The sequence below is a fragment of the Cuculus canorus genome, chromosome 1, assembly GCF_017976375.1.
Source record: "Cuculus canorus isolate bCucCan1 chromosome 1, bCucCan1.pri, whole genome shotgun sequence".
Lineage (NCBI taxonomy): Eukaryota > Metazoa > Chordata > Aves > Cuculiformes > Cuculidae > Cuculus > Cuculus canorus.
Genome location: NC_071401.1, coordinates 183,610,612 through 183,623,558, shown reverse-complemented (window position 1 = coordinate 183,623,558; position 12,947 = coordinate 183,610,612). Strand labels below are relative to the sequence as shown.

The 12,947-nt window shown below is 39.3% G+C and overlaps 1 protein-coding gene across 4 annotated transcripts in view; it reads right to left on the bottom strand.

Annotated features, from left to right (window-relative positions):
* Window positions 1–12,947, bottom strand: part of KCND2 (potassium voltage-gated channel subfamily D member 2) — a 268,704-nt gene that overhangs the window by 3,021 nt on the left and 252,736 nt on the right. For all 4 annotated transcript variants that reach the window (XM_054056444.1, XM_054056445.1, XM_054056446.1 and 1 more), the window contains 3 exons: window positions 7,184–7,282; window positions 5,503–5,598; window positions 1,292–1,539 (listed from right to left, as the gene is read on the bottom strand). In XM_054056444.1, the coding sequence (XP_053912419.1) occupies window positions 1,292–1,539; window positions 5,503–5,598; window positions 7,184–7,282 (443 nt within the window). The remainder of the gene's footprint in view (window positions 1–1,291; window positions 1,540–5,502; window positions 5,599–7,183; window positions 7,283–12,947) is intronic.

Genomic DNA, 12,947 nt, shown 5'->3' with positions numbered 1-12,947 from the left:
CTTAGCATAGCCAAGTGACTTTCTATGCAGGAAAGCGGGAACTAAGTTATAGTCTCAGTCTTCCACATTTCTCCGTGCTATGCATATTCAAGAACACTTTGTGTTTACTCCGTCCGAGTAAGACGCAATGATGTATGCACTAATTAAGGTTAACTTGTTCATAGAGTTGCTGCAGTTCCTCAGCATCATAAGAAGCTGTAAACCGCAGACTGTTTAAAGATGAAACTGGCATTTTGTGCTTGTGTTTTTAGCTTGTTTGTTTGTTTGTTTATAATGCATAATCATGCTTTGTTTGTTCACATACTCTGTACTGGATGTATGGTGCAGGCAAGTCCTCTAGCAGAGAAAGGATGGATCCAAGCATAGTATCTTCTGAAAAGCTAAGGAGGCCAGGAGGTCTCATTGCACAGCAGCTGAAGAACTTGAGTAGCTACAAGCTAATAGATTGTTCATGAAAGTGAAATCCAAACCTAGTAACTGTACAAAGTACGCTACTCAAAATGTAACTTAACAAGACAATCTCTATAGCAACTAGCACTGAAAATGCTTCTTTTTTAAACAGCAGCATGTTTGAGTACAATAGAAAACACTGCTGAGCCTCCTGAGATCTTCGCTGTGTTTTCAGAGGTGGTGTTTGCACACCAAAAAAATTGCCAAATTGTTTACTTGTGAGAGTATGGAGATGTTCAGTAAATCACAGACTCATAAACTGCAGTTTGTATTAACTCCAGAAAATAGGAAACACAGTTTTCTTATCCATTTGATATTTTTATTTAGAAGACTCTTTCTTATGACTATTAAACTTAGGAACCTGGAAATCAGTTTTATTTCTCTGCTCTGGAAATGTGAGGAAGAGGCATGTGCCTTAGGCTCCTGCACCAAACCAGTAGAATCAGCAGGCAGACCTTTCTTTCTTTATGTTCCCACTTGCTCATCTCATATTTCTGAATTGCACATTTTTCTGTGCTGTTTTTCTTGTTACATGTTTTTCCATGCCATATAATATTTGGTACTCTATTTTATTTGGGGTCTGTGGGTGATATTTGCAAATAGTACACAGTAGTTTGTGGGGAGGGCATAAGAGGGCAGAAACGGATATAGAGAGGGACCATTCTGTTATCTTGGATTAAGCTTGGAGCAAACTAAGCACAGGGTGTTTCAGTACTAGTGTCCATTCTTGGACAACTATTTGATTTCCGTCTTTAGCCTCATAACCATACGCCTCTACGCATCTTCTCTAACAAAGAAAGGGGCTTCAGCTCTTGGTTCTGGGCTGATGCATGGGAAGTACCTGTTAGACAGAGGCGTCCTCTCCACACATCTGATCTGGATGGTGCTGAGCTCTTGTACGCTGCCTGGACGGCTGCCAGTGATAGTGGTGTTTGGGATGCGGTAAGTCTTTTTATGTCTTCGTGAGCAGCAAGTGCTGGTAACACCTTGTTGAGACGAGAGAGAGGGGCTGTGGCTGGGGGGTCTGTTGACTGTGGAAACCTCCATACAGCTCTCTTCATAGACTTGCTCATCCACAAACTCGTGATTCTAGCCCAGAGGAACCCAACAAAGGGACAAAGCACACACAGAGAGATAATTAAAGTGAACATATTAGTCATGATTGTTTAAAGGCTTAAATTGACAAAACTGAATAAACTGGGAAAGTTATACAGTTTATTCTTGATTATGGTGTTTAGTCCACATTAGCCTGGGCTGAGTACCAATACAAATGTAAATGCTGGAACAAAAAACTCAGAGCCCTAAATAAGAAAAAGTTAATCCAAATTATTTTGTATAATACCACATGATTGTAGTTGGCATCAAAAATATCTGTTTAATCTATGAAGTACCACAAAATAGGGGATTCTGTTTATTAATAAAAATGCAAGTGGTGCTTATGTAGATGCTCTAAATGCAATTTGGAAATAAATAAGATTTATTGTATTGAACTATAATAAAATAAAAATCATAAATATTTTCCAGAGGAGTTTATAAAGCTTCCTGTTAGAATTCAGGATCTGAAATAGTGTGTTTTGAGGTATGCATCCATGTAAAAGAAAATGATTCAATTAAATGGAAGTTTTGATTAGACGAGATGAGACAGTATCCAAGAAGTTCCACATTACTGTAGGTGGAAGTATTGAAAGCAGTTTAGAAGACTAAGGATTTAGTTAAATTAAGTAGTCTTCATGCCATCTTTGCTTAATCCCAGCACAGGCAGTAGTGTTCTAGGGTTATCAGGGAGCTGAATCCAAACCCAAGCTGGTTTATGTTGACTCAGTAGGTAATTAAGGAGCTTTTCACACATCACTGTGACTTCCACATTATCTTTGTGTGTGAGAGTGTGGAATAGTGGTGTTGCTTATGGGGGTGGAGGGGAGGAATTTTTACAGTCAATTTAAAGTAGCAGCTCAAACTAAGCAGAGATTAGGATATGTTCATGTGCGATTTGGCAAAGCCTCCTTTTTTTTTTTTTTTTTTAAATCTCTCCTGTTACTGCTGGAATCAGTCTGCATATCCTGAGAACAGTTTAGGGAGCATTTTCTGGGCTGTTTCATGCTCTACTCAGTCTCGTTCACTTAAAGTTTGTTAGCCTGCTGCATCTTTGTGTATTAGAATGAGAAACATTATTTTTTTCCCCTAAGGAATTACGCAGTAATTGGAAAGGTGCTGATGTTTTCCAGGAGAATTACAGTACAGTGCTAATATAAAATATGTGAGGAAAATAGACAGAGAAACAACTGTAGCCAAGTGTTTGCTACAGATGGAAATATATGGGTATATTGTTTTCATTTCTATTTTTTCTTCTTCACTCAAACATAAGTTTGTGTGGAAATAAGTGGTGTTTAAGGACGCCAGTTTCAAGTGATATGGAAAGAATTTTCTTGTGCATTGACTTCTCTAAGGCGTATGCCTGTCGCAACCAAGATTTTGAATATGATCACATGGCAGACATAAAATTCAGAGAGAAAAATTACCTAATCTCCATCTTTAGATTACATTTAGCAGCTTACAATATGTTTGCCAAGAACCTACTGGTTTTCCAATTAAAAGTAATTTTGTGCTTCCTAAAACTTTTATGGAACAACCAACTCAATTCAATTCAACTCAATTAAATTTGTAGGGTCCATTAAAGGCAGTTATTGAGTGAACTTTTAATATAGACTGGAAACATTTTGAAATGATATAATGGCTTAAATGAATATATTTGATTATACTTATTAATTAACTGCACTTAAATCAGCCAAAAGTGGCCTGTAAAATATAATTTTCAGTGCAATTATATTCATTATTAATTTAATCTTCACAGAATTCCATAACCTTGCCCACACTGCATTTTTTAGAGTGGAAAAGATATTATCCTACTAACTTTAAAGAGCCAAAAAAGACAAAATAGTCCTTTGCTTACTATCATCTGGACTGATGCTTATACCAAATGATATTTCAAAGGATGAGGTGAATCTACAAAGGCCCCTCACTCTTGTTGTTAAACCATGAACAAGCAACTTGCCAGATCCCACAAGCTGAGAACCCAAAATTTCAAGCTCCCACTAAAATTTTAGGAATGCATGATATGACCTGGCAGTTGTGGAGTACTACTTGGAACACCTGCACACATTTTTCTCTTCATGTGTCATATGAACATTAGCACCAGTAGCAGGACCCAACAAACCAGTCAAAAAGAAGTAGAGTCTATGCAAATTTAGGAAAGAAGATAATGCATACTTTATAGACTTTTTATTTTTTTTAACCTCCCCCATTTAAAACAAGGAAAAAATAATAGGCTTACCTATTCTATCATTAAGATTAGAGGAAATGTGAAACTTTAGGAGATGAATTCAACTCCCATTAAGTGAGGAGAATGTTTTTCCCATGATTTCTAAGTGAGTTTGAAAAGATCTGTGGCTGCTACCAGGGTTTTTGAGTATGTTTGTAATGTTCAACTGCGGAACAATTTTTTAAGGCAGACAGCTATTATCAGATTCTAGTACAAAATGTCTCAAAAATGTTCCAAAAGGATCCAGCCTGAATCTTGGCAAAGAAATCACGTTTTGTTCTGAATAGGAAGCAAGACATTTTGTCCTACAGCATATTGTATAAAAACAAATACTCCAAAAGTAAGAATGGCGAAGACATAAGCACTTGCGGGATGATGTATTACCATCCAAGTGATGTAAAAACTGGGCCATTTTATTCACAAAGAAAGCTCTTGGAAGGAGATCATTAAATTATACATATACATACATCACATTTTAATTTAGCAATCCCTGTTTTGGAAAAACTTTTTAATCTTTTTTTTTTTGAGAAAGAGCATAAAGACTTTTACATTGATCTCCATCAAATACAGCAGAAGCATTACTGGGTCTCTGAATGAAAATCTAAAACTAGACTATAAAGACAAGAAAATAGCATGATGTTCCTCTATGTATGCAAAACTTAAAGAGAAATCATGTAATATTTTACATGCTACTGGAATTTCTAAAACTAGAGTTAAATTTGCAAATGGTAGTTTAATGGATGTTCACCAACTTATCTACAGTAGGAGTTAAATTGTACATGACAATATAACACCCACAAAAATATAAAAGTTCAAGGAGATTATTTTCATGCGCCCTTTTTGAAATTCCCAAATCCACAAAAATAAATTCACTATAATTAATATTTATGTTCTTATTTTCCTTAAGAAATGATGAAAGATGAAATAATGTAAGTTTGGGGATGATTAGAGTTATTGCTGTGATGTTATCTGTCCAGAAATATCCTGTCAGTAAACATGGCACTTAGTTATTACTGAATTATAACTCTGCTCTAGTTTACTATCCTTTATGGCTGTATAATTATTCAGGTATTGACCAGGGAAAAATATAGAGAGCACATAATAATCAGTCCTTTTGATTTATAGGGAGTTTAAAATCTAGATGAGCATATTTAGGCTGTTATGAATTACATCAGTGATTTCTATAGGGATCTCAGTGTATAAATGAAACCAAGAGACTTTGAAGCTTTGCACCTGCATCTGAATTAAGCACTTGAAATAGGATGCTCGGGGATCCTCTTTTACAGTTACTTCGGTGAGAAGTGTGTGCATGTCTGAGGAGTTGCTCAGCAGTGATCCCTGTACAAAAGCCCAACACGTGCTCAGGCAAACACTCGCTCTGCACTGGGTATTGAGTGTAGAAGGATTACTAATCATGTTGTGTGAACTGTACTGCAGAAAACTACAAATGATAACAGTACAGGATGTATGAAAACCATAATGAAGGTCACGTACACCGCTTGGCTATACTGATGTCATTTCACTGATACGAGTATTTTTCACCCTAGATGAGGCTCTCATCTGGGATCTCTCTCTCTCTATAGTGGGTATAATGTCTTAAAACAAGATAAAATTATTTTTCTTCCCATTTATCTGCTTTCATATAAAGGCTTATTAATTAGAAAAAATACTGAAAAAATTCAAAACTAGGCTGGTCTTGGAATTCACAGGAAAACGCAGTTCTCATTTCTTACCGTAGTTTTTTCCAGGCAGTGAAGCAGGTGGTGGTGCTGCGTTTCAAAGGAAGAGCCGGATTTGCCACCAAAGGCCTGTTCTTCCTCATTGGAGGACTGTTAAAACATAGAACTCCATATTATTGTTATTTGTGAACAAGATAGGTCTTACGCAAATATTTGGCCAGAACTAATCTGGATTGTACACGGTAGCATAACTGCAATGCATCTAGATGGTATAACCTAGTTTTTGTGGACCTGAGTTCTCTTTTGCTTGTTTGTTTTTTAATCACAATATTTTCTTTCCTTCTTTTACACCTCACTTTAAACGTTTCCATCTTAGGTTTTTTTATGCATAGATAAAATAGTACAATTTACAAGTGCAGTCAATGGGTAAGCTTTGAATGTTGGATCAATGCATCCTTAAAACTACCAGAAATTTAAGTGACAGTAAATTTTATTTTTTTTTCCTGGGAATATTCCTCATTTGAAGGAAGTTAAACATAGTGGTCCTCCTGGGATCATTTCATAGCATGCAAGAGTTTTTGGTATTGCTTCTTACATAAATATTCATGTCATCGATCCCAATCTGCTGAATTTGGGAAGCATATAGAGATGTTACTGACACAGAATGAAGAATTAAGTAGAAAGCATCCACTGTTTATTAATTGCCTTTGTGATTATTCACTAGAAAGCAAAAAAACTATGTAAGGGAGGAAGTAGGATAATAAGAAAGATTACAATTCAACTTCACAATATTTGAAATCCGCATGGCAATAAAGATATTTAGTGTCTTTTTAGTTCAAAGACTGGAATTGTTTCAAGCAGAAGAGGAAGCGGGGGTTCTGACTGCTCATCTTTTGCGCTAGACCGTACGGATGGACAGCCGCTTCCTCCACTTCTGGATGTAGGTTAAAGCATTTGGCTTTTTAACACGTATTGAACAGAAAGAGCACAGAGGAATAAAAGCCTTCCTGTATTCCCTGGGGAATTGCCTCAATACCAGAAAATGGCAGAGATTAAACAACACTGTGTCTTCAGTCTTTCTCAACTGACTTGAGCTCTGAGTATTCAAGGGACTGTCTCGGGCAGCATGGGTTGCTGTGATCCCAGTCCCAGTCACTGCCCAGGGCTCCTGCCCTTGGTCCTGGCTTTCTTGCCAGGGCTAAGGGGGAAATTTGCTTCAGGCAACATTAAATTTCAATGCCTTTGAGGTAATCACCAATATTCTTTTTAGATCAGAATAGGTGCTTCTGGGAAACACTCTTCAGTCTGCAACACCACTCTGCAAACAGTACCCCTGAGCTACCTCTTTTCCTCACTGATGAGGAAGCCTGGTTTTGTCATCCATGTTCTACCTCTCTAGAGCCAAATGAGATAAATCTCGTTTTACCTCCTAAGAGGCAAAAGCTCTGTATTTTCTTAATGAGGTCTTCTACAGGATTTATCTCTAAAAATGTGTTTTACATTTGAATCCAGTATTTCTTCCTGGCCATTTCCCTCATTTTTTAATATCCCATTATTGACTCTTATAAGCTTCTTTTAACAATAGTAATTGTCCAATTTATCCTTCTTTAATCTACCTCTAAAGATAACATTGCCTAAGGACCCAAGTTGACTTGCCCAGGTGATGAATAGAATAAGGTACTGCTAGGCTGTCATTAAGCTGTTTCTCTGGAGATGGAGGATATAAAAACATTACCTGCTGCAGCTGGTTACTCAGTAAACCATTTCGTTTGCTCTGCATGTAGGCATTAGCACTCCCACTCTTTGCTGCACGAATTCGAGCAAGTCTGGCTTTCTGTGTAAATAGACAAAAGAAAGACTGTCACTCGTACTCATGTCCATTATTCTGTTTATCTAAAACTGCTAAATGGAATCAGCTGCTTATGAATACCAATATCATAATGACTGAAAGGCTGCATCGCATCTGTCCTGCAGGTGGAATGAATCATAAATGCCTACCTGTTTAAAATGCGAATGACAGAAGTTTTTATTTGTTTGCATGATTCAGCTAATGATAACAGTGATTTTGAAGAAGGGATTAGACAGATCAGCATGTAAGTGCCTCCTTTCTTTTTGTTGCGTTGCCTCAACAGTGCCACTCCACATGCCTTGTGGATCAGGAACACGTGCATTCATCTCAGCTGCCACTGCTGCAGTGAAAATCTCTTTAAAGGGAAAGAAATGGGTCAGAAAAACATAATATTGCAACTGCAGTGAGCTGGTTTCTCAGAGCCTTCTTGGGGTTTTAGAGTAACAGAATGTGATGGCAGTTTTTATGCTGTCTCCCAGCTAAATTCTTGAATGCTTACCAGGGCTCACTAAAGCCCTTTTACCTCTTCATATATATAGGTATAATCGGACTTAATACTTGCCATCATTGGTCATAATCTGTCTATAACCTGACTTTCCAGAGACTGCAGGCATCAAATTTCTGGGAGACATTTGAGATTTCTCAGGTAAGCTTCATGGCTTGTGAAGAAGACTTCTATTTCAGAGCAGAAGGTAGCTCTTATCACAAATTAGAAGGTGTTTAATGAGTGAGGACACTTTACATCCACTGACTTTTGAACAACAGATAAAAGGCAACATTAGGGCAAAGCATGAAGGAAAGACACTCATTTAATAATATAGAAATCAAGCTTTTATAAGATTTCTAGGGTGCCATCCTGGTTCCGTGACTTTTATGGCTGGATACATGTGTGAGAGGGAGTCTGGGTTTATCTTCATGCATTGGTTTCCACTTCTGAAAATGCTGAGCAGCATTTGGAGTTGAATGTCTGCTGGAGCACAGAAGGAGGCACAGTGAAGAGCTTGAAAAACTGACTGTTATATTAATAAGGATTTTCTCATCTGATAATTACTTGGTTGATATTTTTGGAAAATAGAGGATTTCTGCCCCCTTCCCCCAATTTCTGCGGCATTAAATGTCAGCATGAAATGGTTGAGAATCCCTGAACACTTATAGAGGGAAGCAGTCTGGTCACTGCAGCTGCCAGATCTCTCTGGTGTGATTAATAATTAACTGACTATGAGAAATTACTCAACACCATGCTTCTCTGCACTCACAGCCTCAAACTTGCAGATCTCCTCTACGGTGAGCCAAGAAATTCATGACAGCAAACAGCAAACGCGGCTAGAATCTGGCTTATGTTATATGTCATGTATTTATTATCTTTTAATTGTTCTGAAAGAAAATAAGATGAAGCTGTGCATGTGTGCATCACTGGGTCAAAAAGCTCGCAGGAGAGGCTGTTGCCTGATTTTGTGCTATACTGGCCATTTTAGAGTAACACATTGGTTTTTCACCCTCCTCAGTGCATGCAGCATTTCCAGCTATGTAGTTAATGCACCTTGGTCTAGTGGTAAGGAGTAAAGTGCCTGGATCAGTGCTTGTGCACAGCTGAATTCCCACCTTCCACTTCCTCCTGTTAGCACTGAAAGGACACCTACAGCCCCACGCACCATCACCCTAGGCGGAATCCCAGATACTGAACTGGGTGTAAATGTCCACAGCTGACTAGCCCTGGGCAGCCCACCGAGAGAGCAAGGGCTGAGCTGGCCTGGGGCGTCCAGCAGCCAACCTGGGGAGGGTGGGAGAGTGAGAAACGGTTAACAGCTCCAATCCTCCAGGCTCACACTGGCTCCTTGGTGGCACATGCAGGGCCAATGATGTGATTAGGACTGAGTCCTCAGGAACGATACTAAAAAATCCCCTTAGGCAGTCAGAAAATAGGTTATTCTCAAGGTGGAGCTCTTCTGATACAACACCGGCATGATGGGCTGAAGGCTGGGGAAAGAGCTTTACCTGCACTGCAGAACAGTCATGGGTTGGGACATGTGCGCTGGATTATGTTCATAAATTTATTAAAGGTCTCTCTCAGCATTACTGTTTAGCCTTAGGAGCTTGAGATGCTTTAGAGGTGCCTTTGCAGGGTACAACACGGAGTACTATAAATAAGTGATTTTGGTCACAAATTTTTTAGCTGTGGTACATTTCAATGTGCTCTTTATACAGGGAGATTCATTAGATTTAATGAACAAACCTTTTACATACATTACTTATGCTTTTCTATTTAGCATGCATATTAATTTTCTCTTTCAGTGATTGAAGTAATAATTATGCTGCAGCACCATTTAATAAAGAAATATAAAAAACCATAATGATTCATCAGACTATCTTAATATATCAGTGTGCTACAACACATATAATACAACGGTTGTACTTTCCATATGAAGATTTAAAATTACTTTGCAAATGTGAATTTATTGCATCTTAGAAAGCTTTTGTGAGGTGGAAAGTAATAGCTTACCTCTTTCTAGCTGAGACTCATTCAGATGTCCTGAATTTACGTCATTTAACAAAGAGAAGACAATAAATTACCTATTACCACGGCAGGAACAAGATACTGTGGCTTCCATGCTTGTACTTTGGCTTACAGAAAATACTGAAACTGGAGGTGTTTACAAATCTGTTAAAGGGTTAAGATTTCTTTTCCATGCTTCTGCCTGATTTGTATCAGAGCCTGTAGCATGACTAGTCTAGTAACTTCTCACATTCCCTATCAAGGAATCACTAAAAGCTCATGTCAGCCACAGGATTTTAAGGACTGTGCACTGGGGATTGAATTCCCATGAAGAATACCAAAATGACTTGATGGCATCAGGGAATCTGTGATTACAGAAGAACTGTATTTTCCTTTAATCTGTGAACTGCAATTTCTGCCATGTACAACAGAAAGAGAGCAATAACTGCCCCTTTCAACCACTGCAAAGCCCTTCCTAACTCTCTCCTTTCAAGAAATATCTAGCAAAAAAAAAAAAAAGAAAAAAAGGAAGGATTAAGTTTTCCTGCAGTAGATGTAGGACAAAACCAATGTGGCTGAAACACAGTTCTTTCACTTATTCTGGTGAAATTCCACCATAATCATCTTGTCTGAAACTTCCTAAAGAAACTGATGATCAGCTCCAATTCTTCCCACATCCCTTGTATTTGCACTGAACTTCTCTTTGGAATGTGCTGCTTTTTTTGGAATGTGCTGCTTTTTTTTTTTTTTCTCCTAGTTTCAAATTTTGCCACTGCAACGTGGATCCTTGTCTATGGCTGCATTTAAAGGAACCTTACAAGGGGAATTCACTGCTATTCAACAACAGCTAGCTCTGTCAGTTCTGGAAATATAAACAATTATTTTCACAAGGTTTTAACTAATGCTAAATGTAGCACTGTGGGGTATTTACAATATCCACCTTTTAATGCTTAAGATGCCCTCAGCTGTCCAGGTGTATTAAGAGAGAGATTTTATCAGGAGCACTTCAGGGCAGGGCTTACTGTGATACTGGGAATACATTTTGGCACGAGCCCTTCTTCAGTTTGCTATGCAAGAAGCATATTTAGCCTAGGTAATTTAATATTAGATAGCTTCTGTTGTTTCTCTTCTACTGCTCTCCAGACTACATAACTACCTTAGTATAAAACTTCAAAAATTACTAATTACTTACCATATGTTTATTATTTTTTTAATGATCTTGTACAACTAAAATATAATAATTCCTTCACTGTCATTCTGTGTGTACTGGTTTTGGTTGGGATAGAGTTAAATTTCTTCATAGTAGCTTGTATGGAGTGTGTTTTGGATTTGTGATGAAAACAGTGTTAATAAAACAGGGATGACACAACTGGTGAATGAACTGAGTAGGGAAGGTGCCCCATCCAACCTGCTGTTTGTGAACAGAGGAGGCCTTGTGGGAGATGTGACGAGCAGAGGACACCTGGGGCACAGTGATCGTGAGATGATAGAAGTCTCAGTTTTAGGAGAAGTAAGGAGGTGGGTCAGCAGAACTGCCACCCTGGACTTCCGGAGGGCAGACTTCAGACTGTTTAGAAGGCTGATTTATAAAATTTCCTTGGAAAGGAAGTCCTAAAGGGCAAAGGAGCCCAGGAGGACTGGGTGCTCTTCAAGAAAGAAATCCTGGTGGCGCAAGAGCAGGCCATCCCAGTGTGCCAAAAAATGACCTGGTGGGGAAGAAAAACAGCTTGGCTGAGCAGAGAGCTTAGGGTGGATCTCCAAAAAAAGAGGAAAGTATATGAGCTTTGGATGAAGGGGCAAGCATTTCATCAGGAGGAAGTGAGGTCATGCAGAGAGAAATCAGAAGGGCTAAAGCCCAGTTAAAACTTAAATTGGCCAGTTCCGTGAAAGATAATAAAAGATGTTTCTACAACTACATTAACAACAAAAGGAGGGCTAAGGAGAATCTCCATCCTTTACTGGATGCAGGGGGGACATTAGTGACAAACAATGAGGATAAGGCTGGGGTAATCGATGCTTTCTTTGCCTCAGTCTTTAATAGTAAGGTAAGATGTTCTCTGGGTACTCAGCCTCCTGAGCCAGAAGACAAGGGAGGGGGAGCGGAACAAGCTCCGATGATCCAAGAGGGGATGGTTGGAGACCTGTTTGGCCAATTAGACATTCACAAGTCTATGGGGCTGGAGGGGATCCACCCATTCTGGGTCAATTTCTGTTCAATATCTTTAACAATTTTCTCAATGAGGGGATTGAATATACCCTTAGTAAGTTCATGGATGACACTAAGATGGGAAGACACGTTGATCTTCTTGAGGGTAGAGAGGCTCTGCAGAGGGATCTGAAAAGGCTCAGGCCAGCGTGATGAGGCTTAACAAGGCCAAGTGCCAACTCCTGCACTTGGGACACAAAAACCCCTTGCAGCGCTACAGGCTTGGGGAAGAGCGGCTGGAAAGCTGCCTGGCAGAGAAGGACCTGGTTGACAGACGGCTGAACATGAGCCAGCAGTGTGCCCAGGTGGCCAAGAAGGCCAATGGCATCTTGGTCTGCATCAGAAACAGCGTGGCCAGCAGGACAAGGGAAGTGATTGTGCCTCTGTATTTGGCATTGGCGAGGCTGCACCTTGAATACTGTGTTCAGTTTTGGATGTCTCAGTACAAGAAAAATATTGAGGTACTGGAAAGTGTCCGGAGAAGAGCAATGAAGCTGGTGAAGGTGCTGGAGAACAAGTCTTACGAGGAGCAGCTGAGGCAACTGGAGTTGTTTAGCCTAGAGAAAAGGAGATTGAGGGGAGACCTTATCACTGTCTACAACTGCCTGAAAGGAGGTTGTAGCGAGGAGAGTATTGGTCTCTTCTCTCAAGTCACAGACAAGAGGATGAGAAGAAATGTCCTCAATGTCCCCTCAAGGGGACATTCAGATTAGACATAGCAAAACTTTCTTCAGGCACTGGAACAGGCTGCCTAGGGAGGTGGCTGCGTTGCCATCTCTGGAGGTATTTAGAAAACAGGTAGATGAAGTGCTCAGGGATATGGTTTAGTAGTGGACAGGTACTGTTGGACTCAATGATCTCAATCTCAATGGTCTTTTCCAACCAAGCAATTCTATGATTTCATAAGGCCTTTTCTGCTCCTCAGACTGTCTCATCATTGAGTATGCTGA